Below are 13,330 nucleotides of genomic sequence, written 5' to 3' on the forward strand. Positions count from 1 at the left end.
ATGCATGGAGCCGGCGAACAACAGCAGCAGCAAAATGGGCAACATCATCGTTACAGATTGGCGATTCGCATGGATGAGGTAAGAAACCAAACTCACCTGATTTCTTGATTGGAGGCCTTACGGCTCAAAGTTGGAGCATCAAGCAGATAATCGCTCCAATGTCTCCAGATAAATATGGTATTTTAGTAGTAAGTAGCACTATGTGTCTCCCTTTCGTCATTCATTTGGTTTTCCACCCAATCACTTTTAACGACCATCTTGCGAAATTCATTTCTTGAACTTTCTTTGAATCAAATCGATTTTTCGGTCAATTCAATAACATCGCCTCGTGATGGTTTCATTCGTTTATGTTATTTTTTGAGGTCGATGCCGGGAAAGTTTCCAAAATGACATGTTCCCTCTGATTTATTTGATGTTTTGAGTAATAGGGTCTTTCGAAAAATATTTCTTACGAAATTTGATAACCGCATCAACTCCATTCCCAGGAAGCAGTTTCATTATAACTTTATTATAACTTTTATAGTCTAAGAGTTCTTAGAGTTTTGGAGCTTGTACTTTTTCCGAGATAAACAACTAAATAGTGCAGAAAGTTCATTTTTGTTGGTGATTGCAAGTATAAGAATGCCCTTACCATAGATTCCTTTTCGTAGAATTTAATCTTCATAGTGATCTGTCTCCCACTCCGTTTATCGGTTTCATCTCGCCACCGACACATCAATTTTCTATTTTCTGACGATCCAAGTTTTTAACAAAAGGGGAAATGTGTGTTTTACATTAACTTTCTATATTTCATCACCCAGTTAAACGCTGCACTAACTGGCGTTGTTGGGCAGCCGGTCCAGGACAGTTTGAAAGTTAAAATTAGCCGGATGATCTAACTACTAGCATGTACAACATCCACTTGAATCCTGAGTTAGATCCAGCATTATTTCTTCATCTTTTCAGCAACAACAACCAACCGCGTCTTCTCGGCAGCATCCTCGACATGCGAACCCAAGTTCCCTGCAGACCAGTATGATGTGCACACCCACAAGTGCTACAGCAACTATTTCTGGGAACACCGGAGGCCAGCGATTCCAGCCAAAACGTATTGGGGATCCCATAAAGCTAGGAAACAGTATCTTGGAACCTGCTGGTACTCTAGTTTTTCATAAAGACAAACATGGGATTCCAAGTGGCAATAAAAAAGCAGTGAGTTTTTGACTATTTTTATGGTAAAACGAGTACGTTATGAATATAAGAAGAATTTGAGCCTAAGCCTATTTTAAACAAAAAACTGACACTTCCAAAAATACATAACTGTGAAAAAAGTACTGAAATTCGCGAAAATCAGCAAAATTCTCACATTTTTTCGCTGAGGTTTCCAAAATTTTATTATTTTCTGTACAAATCAAAGGCTTAGGCTGAAACGGTTAACGGAAAACTGGTGTTTTAGCCTAAGCCTATAATATGAGACAAAAATCGGAAACTCCCAAGGGAAGTACCCGAAGTGTCCCCTCGCTTTTTCTTATATATTGGTGGCAAAAAGTGTTCCTTCTCCGGACTAGCACAAAACAAATAATATAAGGTGCCCATATGCAGGTTGAGCAGAATGGCAAAACTTTTTGTAATTTTTCAGAAAAAGTGGATCAAGTTCATTCAAAAAATCATAACTTTGTACAGAGCAAAGGTAAAATTACAGACTAACATGTATCGTGTACAACAAATTTTTAGAGCAAATCATCATTTTCTCAATGACACCTATATTCTATCTTGGAGAAGAAATTTACTAGGTGGGGAAGTGTCCGAATGGTCCGATCGTATGAAATCAAAAAATGTCGATTTTCGAAAAAAAAACCTTTGTTAGACTATGTCTATCCGATTCCTTTCATGTCATAATTCACAACTATAGTCTCAAATATATAGCTCACCGTTCATTAAAGAGGGATTACATGGCATTTTTTAAAACTCATTTTTCCATATACATCATAAAAGCTCTGAGAACAAACGATTCAGTTGATTTAGTTGTTTTTTGACAGAAAACTATCAAATCGTGATCAAGGAGTCAAAACTTTCGAAAGAAAATTTCACATGTTGAAAGTGAGTATGTAGAGGGGTACATGGAATTGACAATTGAAACTTTATTTTTTCAAAAATCTCTCTTAAATGAACGGTGAGCTATATATTTGAGACTATAGTTGTGCATTATGACATGGAAGGAATCGAATAGCCATGGTCTCCCAAAGGTGTTTTTTCGAAAATCGACATTTTTTGATTTCACACAGTCGGACCATTCGGACACTTCCCATCCTAGTAAATTTCTTCGCCAAGATAGAATATAGGTGTAACTGAGTTTTTTGTAGCCGGTAATTCGTTAGTCTGTAATTTTACCTTTGCTCTGTACAAAGTTGTGATTTTTTGAATGGACTTGATCCTGAAAAATCACAAAAAGTTGTGTTATTCTGCTCAACCTGCCTATGGGCACCTTATATTATCCGTTTTGTGCTAGTCCGGGGAAAGAACCATTTTATGATACCAATATCTAAGAAAAAGCGAGTACTTCCCTTGTCCAATAAATTCAGTCAAAAAGTACTATAAAACAAAAAAGTGTAGTCAAAGAGACTTTGTAGCATACATGTGGATGACCGGGCCGGCCCGCTTGCCTCAAAACCCTCGGCCCGGCCCGGCTATATATTATCCGTTTTCGGCCCGCCAAGGACAACTTTTCGAAAATGTTACTTTTCAAATGTGCCTATATATTCTTAATAGCACAAATATTAATCCAAATGCATACAACCATCCGAAAAAGTCAATTTAATTGAATTTTTAGCAAAAAAAAATCAAATTTCTTTAAGCCAAGGATGAAATTTTTTTTTCTAAAAACGACCTCAACACAGTTTTTTTCGACAGAATCGTCCTCTAGTGTGGATTTTTATTTATTAAGGAGAAAAGCCAACTTGAAAAATGATGATTTTCTCCAAAATTTCGAAATTTTCAAAAAGCGGGCCGGCCATGTGTAATTTTTTCCGGCCCGGCCCGCTTTCAGAAAAATCTCAGCCCGGTCCGGCCATCTTTTCTACAAGTATGCTTTGTAGTCAAAGAGACAAGTGTAGTCGAAGAGATAAATGTAGTCAAAGAGATAAATGTAGTCAAAGAGATTTTATAGTCAAAGAGAATGTGTAGTCAAAGAGTGGTGTAGTCAAAGAGTAATTGCCTAATTTTTTGAGAATTTTTTAACAAAAAAACTAGTTTTCGAGAGAAAACTGTTATTTTGCATCAAAAATGCAATTTTTTCTTCGATATCAACTTTGGAAAAATTCAGGAAAAAATATTTTTTCAAAAATTTGTTTAAGCATTCACAAAATCAATATTAACAATTTAGCTTAAAACTAGATGATAAAAACAGTTTTTTCCCAAAAAAAAAACACAATTTTTTGCCCAAAAATCGAAGCTGGTGCCAACTGGCCGGGCCGGGCCTGGCCTTGACCAATTTTTTGAAGGCCTGGCCCGGCCCGTTGCAAGTATGGTATTAATTATTTCCAAAACATGCGATATCATGTCAGCTTTAAGAGCTCATTATGTTTAGTTATTAGTTTGGGAAATGGCTCAAAATTTACTCATCACCTCAAGCATTTCTGTTTTGCACTTTTCTTTTTTCCCTTTAGAGTATTAATTCCAAAACATGCGATATCATCCCAGCTTTAGGAGCTCATTATGAGCTCCTCTTATTTTTTTGCACTTGTTTGAAAAAATCCCTAGAGAATTGTTGCCATGATAACAACATCATAACACTCAGAAACATACCGTGAAATCTGTATTAATATTGCATGCAAGTCTATTGTTCAAGTCACCTCAAGGGGTGCAACTCTATTAGAGGGGCAATTCAAATAGAGGCTGCAATTCTATTTTTCAAACTACAATTTGAGGTTATAATTTTGAAAAAAAAACAGTTATGAAAATCGACAAAAAAGTAACACTGCTGCAGATGCAATTGTATTACGGGGGCAATTCAATTAAAATCTGCAAGTCTATTTTTCAAGTGCCCTCAAGGGGTGCAAGTCTATTAGAGGGGCAATTCAAATAGAGGCGCAATATTAATACAGATTTTACGGTATTTCCTAAAAAAAATGATGAACATATTATCGGACAACTAAAGTTGATAGTTGAAAAAAGATCTTGAATTGATGTAACTTTTGTAGGTATAGAAAAGAATCAAACGGAGCTATTATCCTTGTCTGAGAAAAAAAGGTTGAGACGCAGAGAAAAAGTGTCTGTGTCTCCACCTTATGTGTGCTATTTAGACTCTCCGCTTCGATATCGCTACCGTATTCAGACTGCAAAAAATACTCTCTAACCTTTTTTTTCTCAGACAAGCATAATATAAAAATTCCAAAGCCAAGTTTAGCTGACAATTCCTCACTTTTATTCTATAAGTAAAAATATACACATTTAGAGAAGCATTTTTATAAGAGAGTTTTTCAGGTCGTAGCAAATCTTTTTTCGATTGGTCCATCTCCAGTGTTGGCTCTGCCACCGGTACAAATACAAAATGGAAATTGGTATGCCATATCTCAAAATCAACCGTCCACTAGCAGTGCCAGCAACGTAATTAGCTTGGTTCCGCTGAGTAACAATCATCCGCCAGCAACGTCATCTGCAACTCCTGACTCTGGAATTCAAAGTGTTCCCACATCACCGCCTAGTCCAACTTGTGGATTCCTCAACGATCGAAAATCGGAAACAGTTCAACAGAAGCAAAAAGAACAAGAAGATGATGATGATTTCGAAGATTTTGCGGATATGCCAACGTTGAAACCAGTAGACGAAGAAGATTTTGAATATGATTTGCCGTCCACCAGGTAACTTAAAATACGTAATCGCCGTCTTTAAAATGAATTTTCAGTTCTGGACCTTGCTTAACAGACATAAACAAGACAGTACCAAATCCAGTTCATTCGACAACATCAACGCCTCTGCCGACACAAGAAGATTTAGCAAATGGAGTGAATGCTGAGGAGATTTTATCTTTTGCTCCAAATATGGACTCAGACGAGATTGTGCGAAGAATATTGACGTTTGCTCCAGAGAAAGCCGATTCAATCGCCATGCTCATCAAAAAACGTTCTGCCGAAGGAACGAAGAAGAAGAAGAAGGACATGGAAGCAGAAGTTTCATCTACAACACCCACCACACCACGTGTCCGTGGCTCGAGACGCAAAAGCACGTTCGTTGGAAGAAGCACCAATTCGCCGGATGTGACAACGAGCAACTTGCCACCAGAACCTAGTACCTCTTCTATGTCAGAAGAAACTGACGAGACGGAGAAGGCAGAAGGAAAGCGGAGAGGGAGAAAGCCCAAAAGAAAACGAGTTATTCAAAGGGACGAGTCCAAAGATGTAGAAGTCGATGTAAAAAAGGCCAAGGTAATTGGGAATATTTAGTAGGCATACAATTAACTCTGTTTTTCAGTGTGAACAACAGGAGCATCCAGAAACGTGCGATACTGTGGAAACAACATCCCCGTCCCGTCCAGAGTCAGCTGCTAGCACGACAGTAGATCCGGTCCAATTTCGTTTGAAAATTCGCGAAATGATGGAAAGACAATTGGAGCAGTTGACTCAAAAAATGAGCGATGATATGACAGAGTTGCGTTTGGGGCATTCAACTTCTTTAAAAATTGGTGTTGGAAAAAGGAAAGAATCTTTCCTTCGACAACTCAACGAACAAAGCAGGAAGTTGCGGAAGTCAGGTGTTCCGACAGCGAAGCGGATGCGAATGTTTGCTACAGACTTGAAGGATGACGTAGAAGGGGATTCATCAGATGCGAAGAAGGAATTTAAAGAATCAATACATTTCAAAATGAGGAGCAGAGTACCGTCTAGACGTTTGAACGCGGAAGAAACTCCAGAATATTCAAATGTTGAGGAGAAATTCAACGGCGAATACAATGAAATCACAAGAAGCGTTCCTTGGTCAGAAGATATTGTTTCTATTTGGAAAGCTCCAAGTTTAGCATGTGGATGTACAAAAGGAGCTTGCACGTCGGATATGGAATGCCTCAATAGGGCTCTTCGAATTCAATGCAGCAAGGAGTGTACGTTGTCATACTGTTCGAATCGTCGTTTTTGGAAAGAAGATTGTGATCAGAAGTTGCGTGTTTCAAATCGCTCCGAAGATACTATTAAAACTAAAACTGCTAGAAAAGCAGGAGAGTTTTTATGCGAATATGCGGGAGAAGTGATTACCTATGAAGAAGCCCGTTCGCGGTTTATCAAAAATCAGGATGCCAGAATAATAGCTATTGGGCCGCAGCTGTTTGTCGATGCTACCAGTCGTGGGAATCTTGCTCGTTTCATAAAGCATTCCTGCACACCGAACACTCGTGTGGAAATTTGGTCGGTCAATGGATCATACAAAGCAGGAATTTTCTGTCTTGCTGATTTATCATCCAACGTTGAGATAACTATGGACAAAAGTGGTTTATTGCCTTTCGATATATCATGCAACTGCTCATCACCAAACTGTAAGAAGATCGTTCGAGGCATGAGACGTGCTATAATTGCATCAGCAGAAGATACGACCACAATAGAAACTCGAAGGTTTTTACAACGCAACCGTAGAAAGACGATCAGAAGTTCTCGAAAATTCGGAATCCCATCTATTCTTCTATCTACTGATTCATCACTCGTATTGCAAATGAAGCAGACTTTGGCTGCTTTCTCGTATCGAGCTCGGACAATAGGCGGTTCAATGCCACTATCAATGATCTCCTTTTATTCGTCTATCAAGAAATGGTTGGAGGTGAATTCAAGCAATCCGGATCCGGCCGAATTCATTTCACTTCTTCACAAATGGATCGCTGCCGCTGGAGACGAAGATTTGGAAAGATCATTCATGTAAGTTCACGAAAACCATTGAATTTATCAAAAAGTGTTTTTCAGTGCTATTGAATCTCACTACTTGCCATCATCTTTGTTATCATCAACACAGCAACCAAAAAAATCGATAGACAATGCTTCAAAAGCTAAGATAGCTTCTACTTCTTGTGTATCACCTGTTCCATCGAAACGCGGTGACGCCGATCTATCATATTTGGAGTCAGAATTTCCGGTTAGTTTCTATTCCAACACTATCCCAGTTAACTACTTTAACTTTTGAACGCCCGATTGCACTTCTCGTTTTCAGATTGGATCTTATGACCCGGATGATGCATGGGAGACATACCAGGCGAAATCTCGTGACAATGCCGTCCGTTGTACTTGTGGTGCTCTTGATGAAGACGGAGAAATGGTTCAATGCGATAAGTGTCACTTTTGGCTTCATATCGATTGTTGTCAATACTCCATCAAAGATGAAAAGGATTACATCTGTGAATTCTGTTCGAAAACAGGAGAGGATTGTCTCAAACGGCCTGTGGCTGATATCAAATTGCTGCAGCAACCGGAAGTGCGGTTTGAAAATTGCGTTTATTATCGATCACTGATGAACCGTCGTGGGATTCAAGTTCGTCTCAATGAAACTGTCTATGTCAACAGAGTGTTTCCCGATGACCATAAAGTTATGCTCCGTAGTTTACGCGAAGAAAAGAAAGGAGCCAAACATAAGGATCCAAACAAGTACCGGTTCCCAGAAGCTCCTACTGAGAAACTCGTCACAATGAACGTAGAAAGAAAAGATGCTCGCATATTTCGTGTTGAACGCCTGTTCGTCTGTCCTGGAAATAACCGCTTCGTCTTCGGATCTTTCTATGCATGGCCTCATGAAACTTTTGCCGACACCGGCAAAGTGTTCAGCAGAAGAGAAGTGTTTGCCACATCATACTATGAGACTTTGCCTCTTGATGAAGTGATTGGGCGGTGCTTGGTCGTGGATGTACCAACATGGATGAAAGGAAGACCCAAAGTACCGAAGTTCAAGGAAGAGGATGTTTATCACTGTGACATGCAAATTGGAAAAAATCAAAGAGTCTTCGAGAAAGTCCCACCTAAAAACAGATATCCTATCAACACACAGCCCTACGTTTTCGAAGAGTTTACAACGCCGAAAAAAGTCGTTAAAGATTTCAGAGTAAGAATTATGGAACAGTTCAATAACATCCTTTTCCAAATTTACAGCCGTACGACTCGTCAAATCATTCCCCAAAAACTGCGAAAGCTGCTGTAACTTCCAATTCTTCTTCAACTACCGTTTCTTCTAAAACCACGTCTTCAGAATCTCTGCACGATGTGAACATGAAGCGAATCTCTGAAAAGAAAATCGAAAAAGTTCTGAACCGCCTTGTTTCTTTAAATTCTAAAAAAACTTAGTTTGTATATCACTTCAAAACAATCCCCTCATCTCATCTCGTTTCTATGTTTCCTTTAAATCAGATATCATTTAGATTGTAGTTTCACGAGTTATGGTTTTTAGACCGGTGGCACTACATCTGTAATAAAACGAGCCATTCCCATCAGTTTTCTGTCTGGCCGTATAGAGTCCTCGTTTATAATAGTCCTGCTATAGATTTGCCATATTAATTGCACCCAGTTTTCCATTCATCGCCTCCTAATCGTTGAACGCATTCCTGATTCGTTATCAATTATAATTTCGGTCACCCGGTGCTCCCACCTATTTATCGTAATGTTAGCCGAATTGCTTATGTCTTTTCGAAACTCTAGTGAATCATTTTTTACGGTTACCACACTTCAATTACAGATGTCAACCTCTTGATTCTATGAACCTTCACCTCCCCACCATCGCTTTTGTATTCCTTAAATCCAATGATTATTTTCATGATTTATTCTCAATTGCCTGTCTTGTGTTATTACTCTCTGTATAATTATTAATGAAATGCTTCATTCAAAACAACTGTTCAACGCTTTGCAAATGCAAAATTACCCCAGCTAGTGAAACCCATTAGACCAAGATTCGTCCATTTTTTCGTATTAGTGTACTCGGCGACTTCTTCTGGAGATGAAGAATAATGAATATCCGATTGCTTCTCCGGGTTTTGGAATTCATAGATGGGCTGAATATCACCAAGACACCGCCGAGCAGATGATTCCTCGCGGAACACATATCCGGCTCTTTTAACCATCTGAAAATTGCCGTAACATTTAAAGTAGAGTGAATAATGAGAACCTCTTCATTTGGATCATCATCTCTCAATTTCAATCGATATGTCGTTGTAATTGGATTGAAAAACTCATAAATCAGTGTCATTTTTCCACATGCATCCGAAATTACAGCAACATTTGTCGTTTGATCAATCAACGAAATGTTGTAAACTTTGTCGAATTTATACTGTTTTAGATAACCATTATCACGGAAAGATGTGGTGAAAGCAACAAGTCCAGCTGAATTTTTGACCCGAATTATGGGACGGAGTCGTAGAAGAATTTTGTTCTGGAATAAGATTACGATAACGAGTTCTGGAAAATAGAAGATACTTACAAATACCACATTTTCGTATGGTTTAATAGCATTGAATGGGTAATGGCTGAAATGAGAGTTTTCAATCTCAAACAACACATTTAGAAGGGGGCCCTTCTAGTACAGGTTTTACCGTATTACTATTATTCTTGTACAGGAAAATCGGAGCTGTGGAAGTGAAACGCCGGTGGCCATAGCTGAAGGTTCCACAACGACAACTACAGTAAACTAAAAATATTTTTCTTTTCAGGATTGGTTTTCTTGTTTGCTTTTTGTCTTTTTTTTGTTCTGTCCTCCGGAAAATTGATATTTTCTATTGTGAAACACTTGACTGGAAGAGTATTCGAAAAAATCGAGAAAATACTTTGAAAATAAAATGTTTTTGGGTTACGGTAGTTGTCGTCGTGGGACCCGTACGGCAATCCCAGAAAACTCTTAATCCCAGAAAACCTACATTGTTCTATGTGGAACTGTTGCATTGAACAAATAACCAATAATTTTTGTGGGACGCCAAAATTGTCTATCCTCATTCCATCTTGCTTTCAGAATATCCTCATTCGATGAAGCGTATCTGAATTGTTTCAAAATTGGAGAAAACATTTCAACGAGTGCTCCATCAGTAGTTCCACAGTATCCAGGCCATGATCCAACATAGCCAGCTTCTTCTATTATTTCAGCAGTCTCGTTGTCCTTTAAGTCACTCCAACTGACTAGACGAGGCGATCCGTTAACAGAAACATGGAATACTTGAGTCAACTGCGGACACAAAGTGTCAATTACTTCACAATCTGTATCCGGAGAGGCCAATCCAAAAATAGAAGGAAATGAGGAGTTGCTGGAGATATATCCAGAGCTACCTGATGACATAGACATTATCAGAATAAAAACATAATGAAAACTTACTAAACATTCTGAGAACACTCTTTTCTGAATAGTATATTCTTTGATGATCTTTTGGGTTTTCGTCAAATTTCAATGGAAGCACTGTCAGTGGGAAATAACTTTCCAGCATGGAATGCTGAAAAATTTTGAAGATACCGATAGTGAGGTTGAATAATTTTATTTTAGAAGTACTGCAGCGAAAATTGATGAAACCGTCAACTTTGAGCTCAATTATCTCAATTCCTGTGAAAGATATCGAAAGTATGTCAACTGATAAATCATTTATCATAAGATCACAAATACTTTATCAGTTGACAAATTTTCCATACCTTTCACAGGAATCGAGATTATCGAGCTCAAAGTTGATGGTTTGGGTGGGCTTCTATCAGAGGAAATATTAGGTTGATAAGAAAGTTTCTTTCTTTTTGGCAGAGTTGTTTTTGAGGATCGATATCTGGCGCTCCAAGTGGTTTAGCGGGCCAAATTTTTTTTTGTTAGAGAGCTGTGTTCAGTGGCTATTAGATCCTAGATTTTCAAATTTTCATCTCTCTTCGTGTGGAAGAAATGGCGATTCTTTTAGTCCTTATCCGACTGCCCATTGGCAACTTGATTATATTTTTATTTTTATTCGGTCTTCAAACAGCTGGTATTTGGAAGAAAATTGTGGATGTATATAAGGGACATGTTCCGTCATCGTCTACAATTTGCCTTTTGTTTGAAGAATTCCAAACAAGAGAGTTCAGTTTGAAAGATGCCAACGGCCTAGTGAGTCGGATCTTCATCAATTGCTAAAAACCGGGGAGGTGCATCCATTTCAAACCATTTGTAAAATGTCACAGGCATTGCCCTCTAGTCAACCAAGTATTGTGACCGGATCGAAGTCTCTTGGCAAAGTCAAAATCTGGGTTGATTCGTACACCGCGTTTTTCCGGACTACAATATGTTTCGTCATGTAGACATGGGTATGTTTCACCTATCATTTCTTCGCACGTTCAAATGGCTGGATGATGTCATTACAGTAGATGATAAGTGCGTAAGTTACTCTGTCAATGTGCGGAAGGGTCAGTTGATTGCCAAGAAATAGCTAGCTCTGGACGTCCAAGAACCTAAATTTTCCTTAAAAATATGCTATAAGTTTGATGGTCGGTCAAAGTAATGGACACTGGGAAGTTTTAGTTGAAGGTACCACTATAACTGCCACCTTGTTTAGTTCATAATTAGAAAATATGAACTTGACAGTCTAATCAAACGAGGAGAAAAAACCAAAGTTTGCTTCCAGTGCGGCAATGCGAGATCGCTTGTGAATAGAGGGATCAGCCATAAATTCATGACCTTTGGCTGAAATGTTATTTTGCACTCATCGTATTCTCCGGACCTTGCCCTTCAGGAAAAGTAATATTTTGGAGCTCTTAAACGTCATCATGATAGAGAATACTTCAAGTGAAAAAATGGCACAAAAAAGGAGTAGTCCCACTATTTCAATCGCAGCCTTCCTCGTTCTGGGCCGATGGAATCAAGAAATTACCGGAGCGTTGCCAGACAACTATTGATGCTAATGGACGTTATTTTCATTGATCTAGCTCCCTCCGCATTGAGAAAAATTTGATCAAAAGTTTTGCCAAAAAAGAAAGAAACTTTCTTATCAACCTAATGTGTTTTCTGACTAGGGAATGTGGTGACTGGGGCTTGGAACTTTGATATGAGACCTATACCATTTGAAAGCTTAGGATGCGAAACTTGCAAATAAACATTTCGAATTTTCTGCGGACATACCAGATTAGAGAAAATTGGGTTTCAACTTTGACTGAAATTTGAATATTCTGACGGCTGCCGAGATCCGGTCCCCTTTTTCTCAAATACGTCCGCAGCAAAATCAGAATATTTATTTGAAAATGTCGCATTCCTAGCTTTCTAATGATACAGGTCTCATATCAATGTTCTATACTCAGTTACATGATTCCCTAGTCAGATGATAGATACCGTATTTAATCTTATAGAAGATATCTAAAATTTTGTCAACTGATTAAATATTGTTGATACTATGATAAATTCATTAGTTGACAAATTGTTGCTATCTTCCCCAGAAATCAAGATACCGTAAAACCTCTNATTTNTANCCCCGCTTTTNATTTTTCTAGTTTTTAAAAAATAAATTATTTTTGGTTCTAAGTTACTTGGNTGANCCNNTNNTAAAGGGANNTACCANAGAGTAACAAGAGAGATACCCCTGGGTTAAGTATCAGTTATCAGATTTCTCTAATACAAGATTAACATCTCCCAAATCATCTATTGATCGCAATCTGGATTTGGACTACTCATCTGTAAATAGTAAGAAAAAGAAAAAGAAGTGTGAGGAAGAGAGAAAGTGGGGGCAGCTATCAGTTGAATCGAATCAGTTCTGATTAAATTCTTCTTATCAGCGTGCTGATTTGGAGCTGAATACACTTGAATTGATTGTGAGCAGGTCTCTGTTGTCGACATCAAAACATCAGCTGTTAGGAACAAAAAAAAATGTTATACCAAAGTTATGACGTTGCAAGTTGCAAAAAGAAGAAGAAAACGGAAAAGGGTAATAAAATCATAAAAAGAGGTACCGAGAAGAAAATCGGAAATGGTTCAGAAGCCTTTTACTGAATCGAAATGAAGGTTGTTCCCATCTTTCTGATACTTACATCCCTGATTTGTCAATCTGTAAGTGTATTACATTTTTTAAGTTTGTGAAAAAATCTCAGTATTTTTCCAAACAAGGAGATTGAATAATTTTATTGCAGAAGTTCTGCCATTCAGAATATAGATACCGTATTTTCTCTAACAGAAGCTCACCCGAATAGTCCATTTTGAGCTCAATTACCGTAAAACCTCTAATAGAACGACACCCGGGGGGTCCGCTTCGAGGCTATCTTTTTTTTTGGGTGAGTAAACCATCTTCGTGGGGGGGCTTCGCACACTGGTGGAGAACGAGCGGTCGACACCAATCGAGGCCCGCGTGGGCCGCCGCATTTCGACAGCGTGCGCGCGCTCACTGCTGGGTGAGTCTTCTTGTTCTGTTGGGGGGACT

The 13,330-nt window shown here is 38.5% G+C and overlaps 2 protein-coding genes across 2 annotated transcripts; one reads left to right on the forward strand and one right to left on the reverse strand.

Annotated features, from left to right (window-relative positions):
* Window positions 1-8,285, forward strand: Cbr-lin-59 (the record flags this gene model as incomplete). Its single annotated transcript, XM_045237430.1, has 9 exons — window positions 1-78; window positions 946-1,191; window positions 4,202-4,246; window positions 4,435-4,838; window positions 4,883-5,402; window positions 5,449-6,875; window positions 6,921-7,089; window positions 7,165-8,046; window positions 8,094-8,285. The coding sequence occupies 9 exons, from the start codon at window positions 1-3 to the stop codon at window positions 8,283-8,285; spliced, it is 3,963 nt and encodes a 1,320-aa protein (XP_045094733.1).
* A 545-nt stretch (window positions 8,286-8,830) lies between these two features.
* Window positions 8,831-10,402, reverse strand: CBG12018 (the record flags this gene model as incomplete). Its single annotated transcript, XM_002646265.2, has 5 exons — window positions 8,831-9,055; window positions 9,100-9,363; window positions 9,412-9,457; window positions 9,845-10,247; window positions 10,294-10,402. The coding sequence occupies 5 exons, from the start codon at window positions 10,400-10,402 to the stop codon at window positions 8,831-8,833; spliced, it is 1,047 nt and encodes a 348-aa protein (XP_002646311.2).
* Between the last annotated feature and the right edge of the window lie 2,928 nt (window positions 10,403-13,330).

This window comes from Caenorhabditis briggsae, assembly GCF_000004555.2.
Source record: "Caenorhabditis briggsae complete genome, chrI, whole genome shotgun sequence".
NCBI lineage: Eukaryota > Metazoa > Nematoda > Chromadorea > Rhabditida > Rhabditidae > Caenorhabditis > Caenorhabditis briggsae.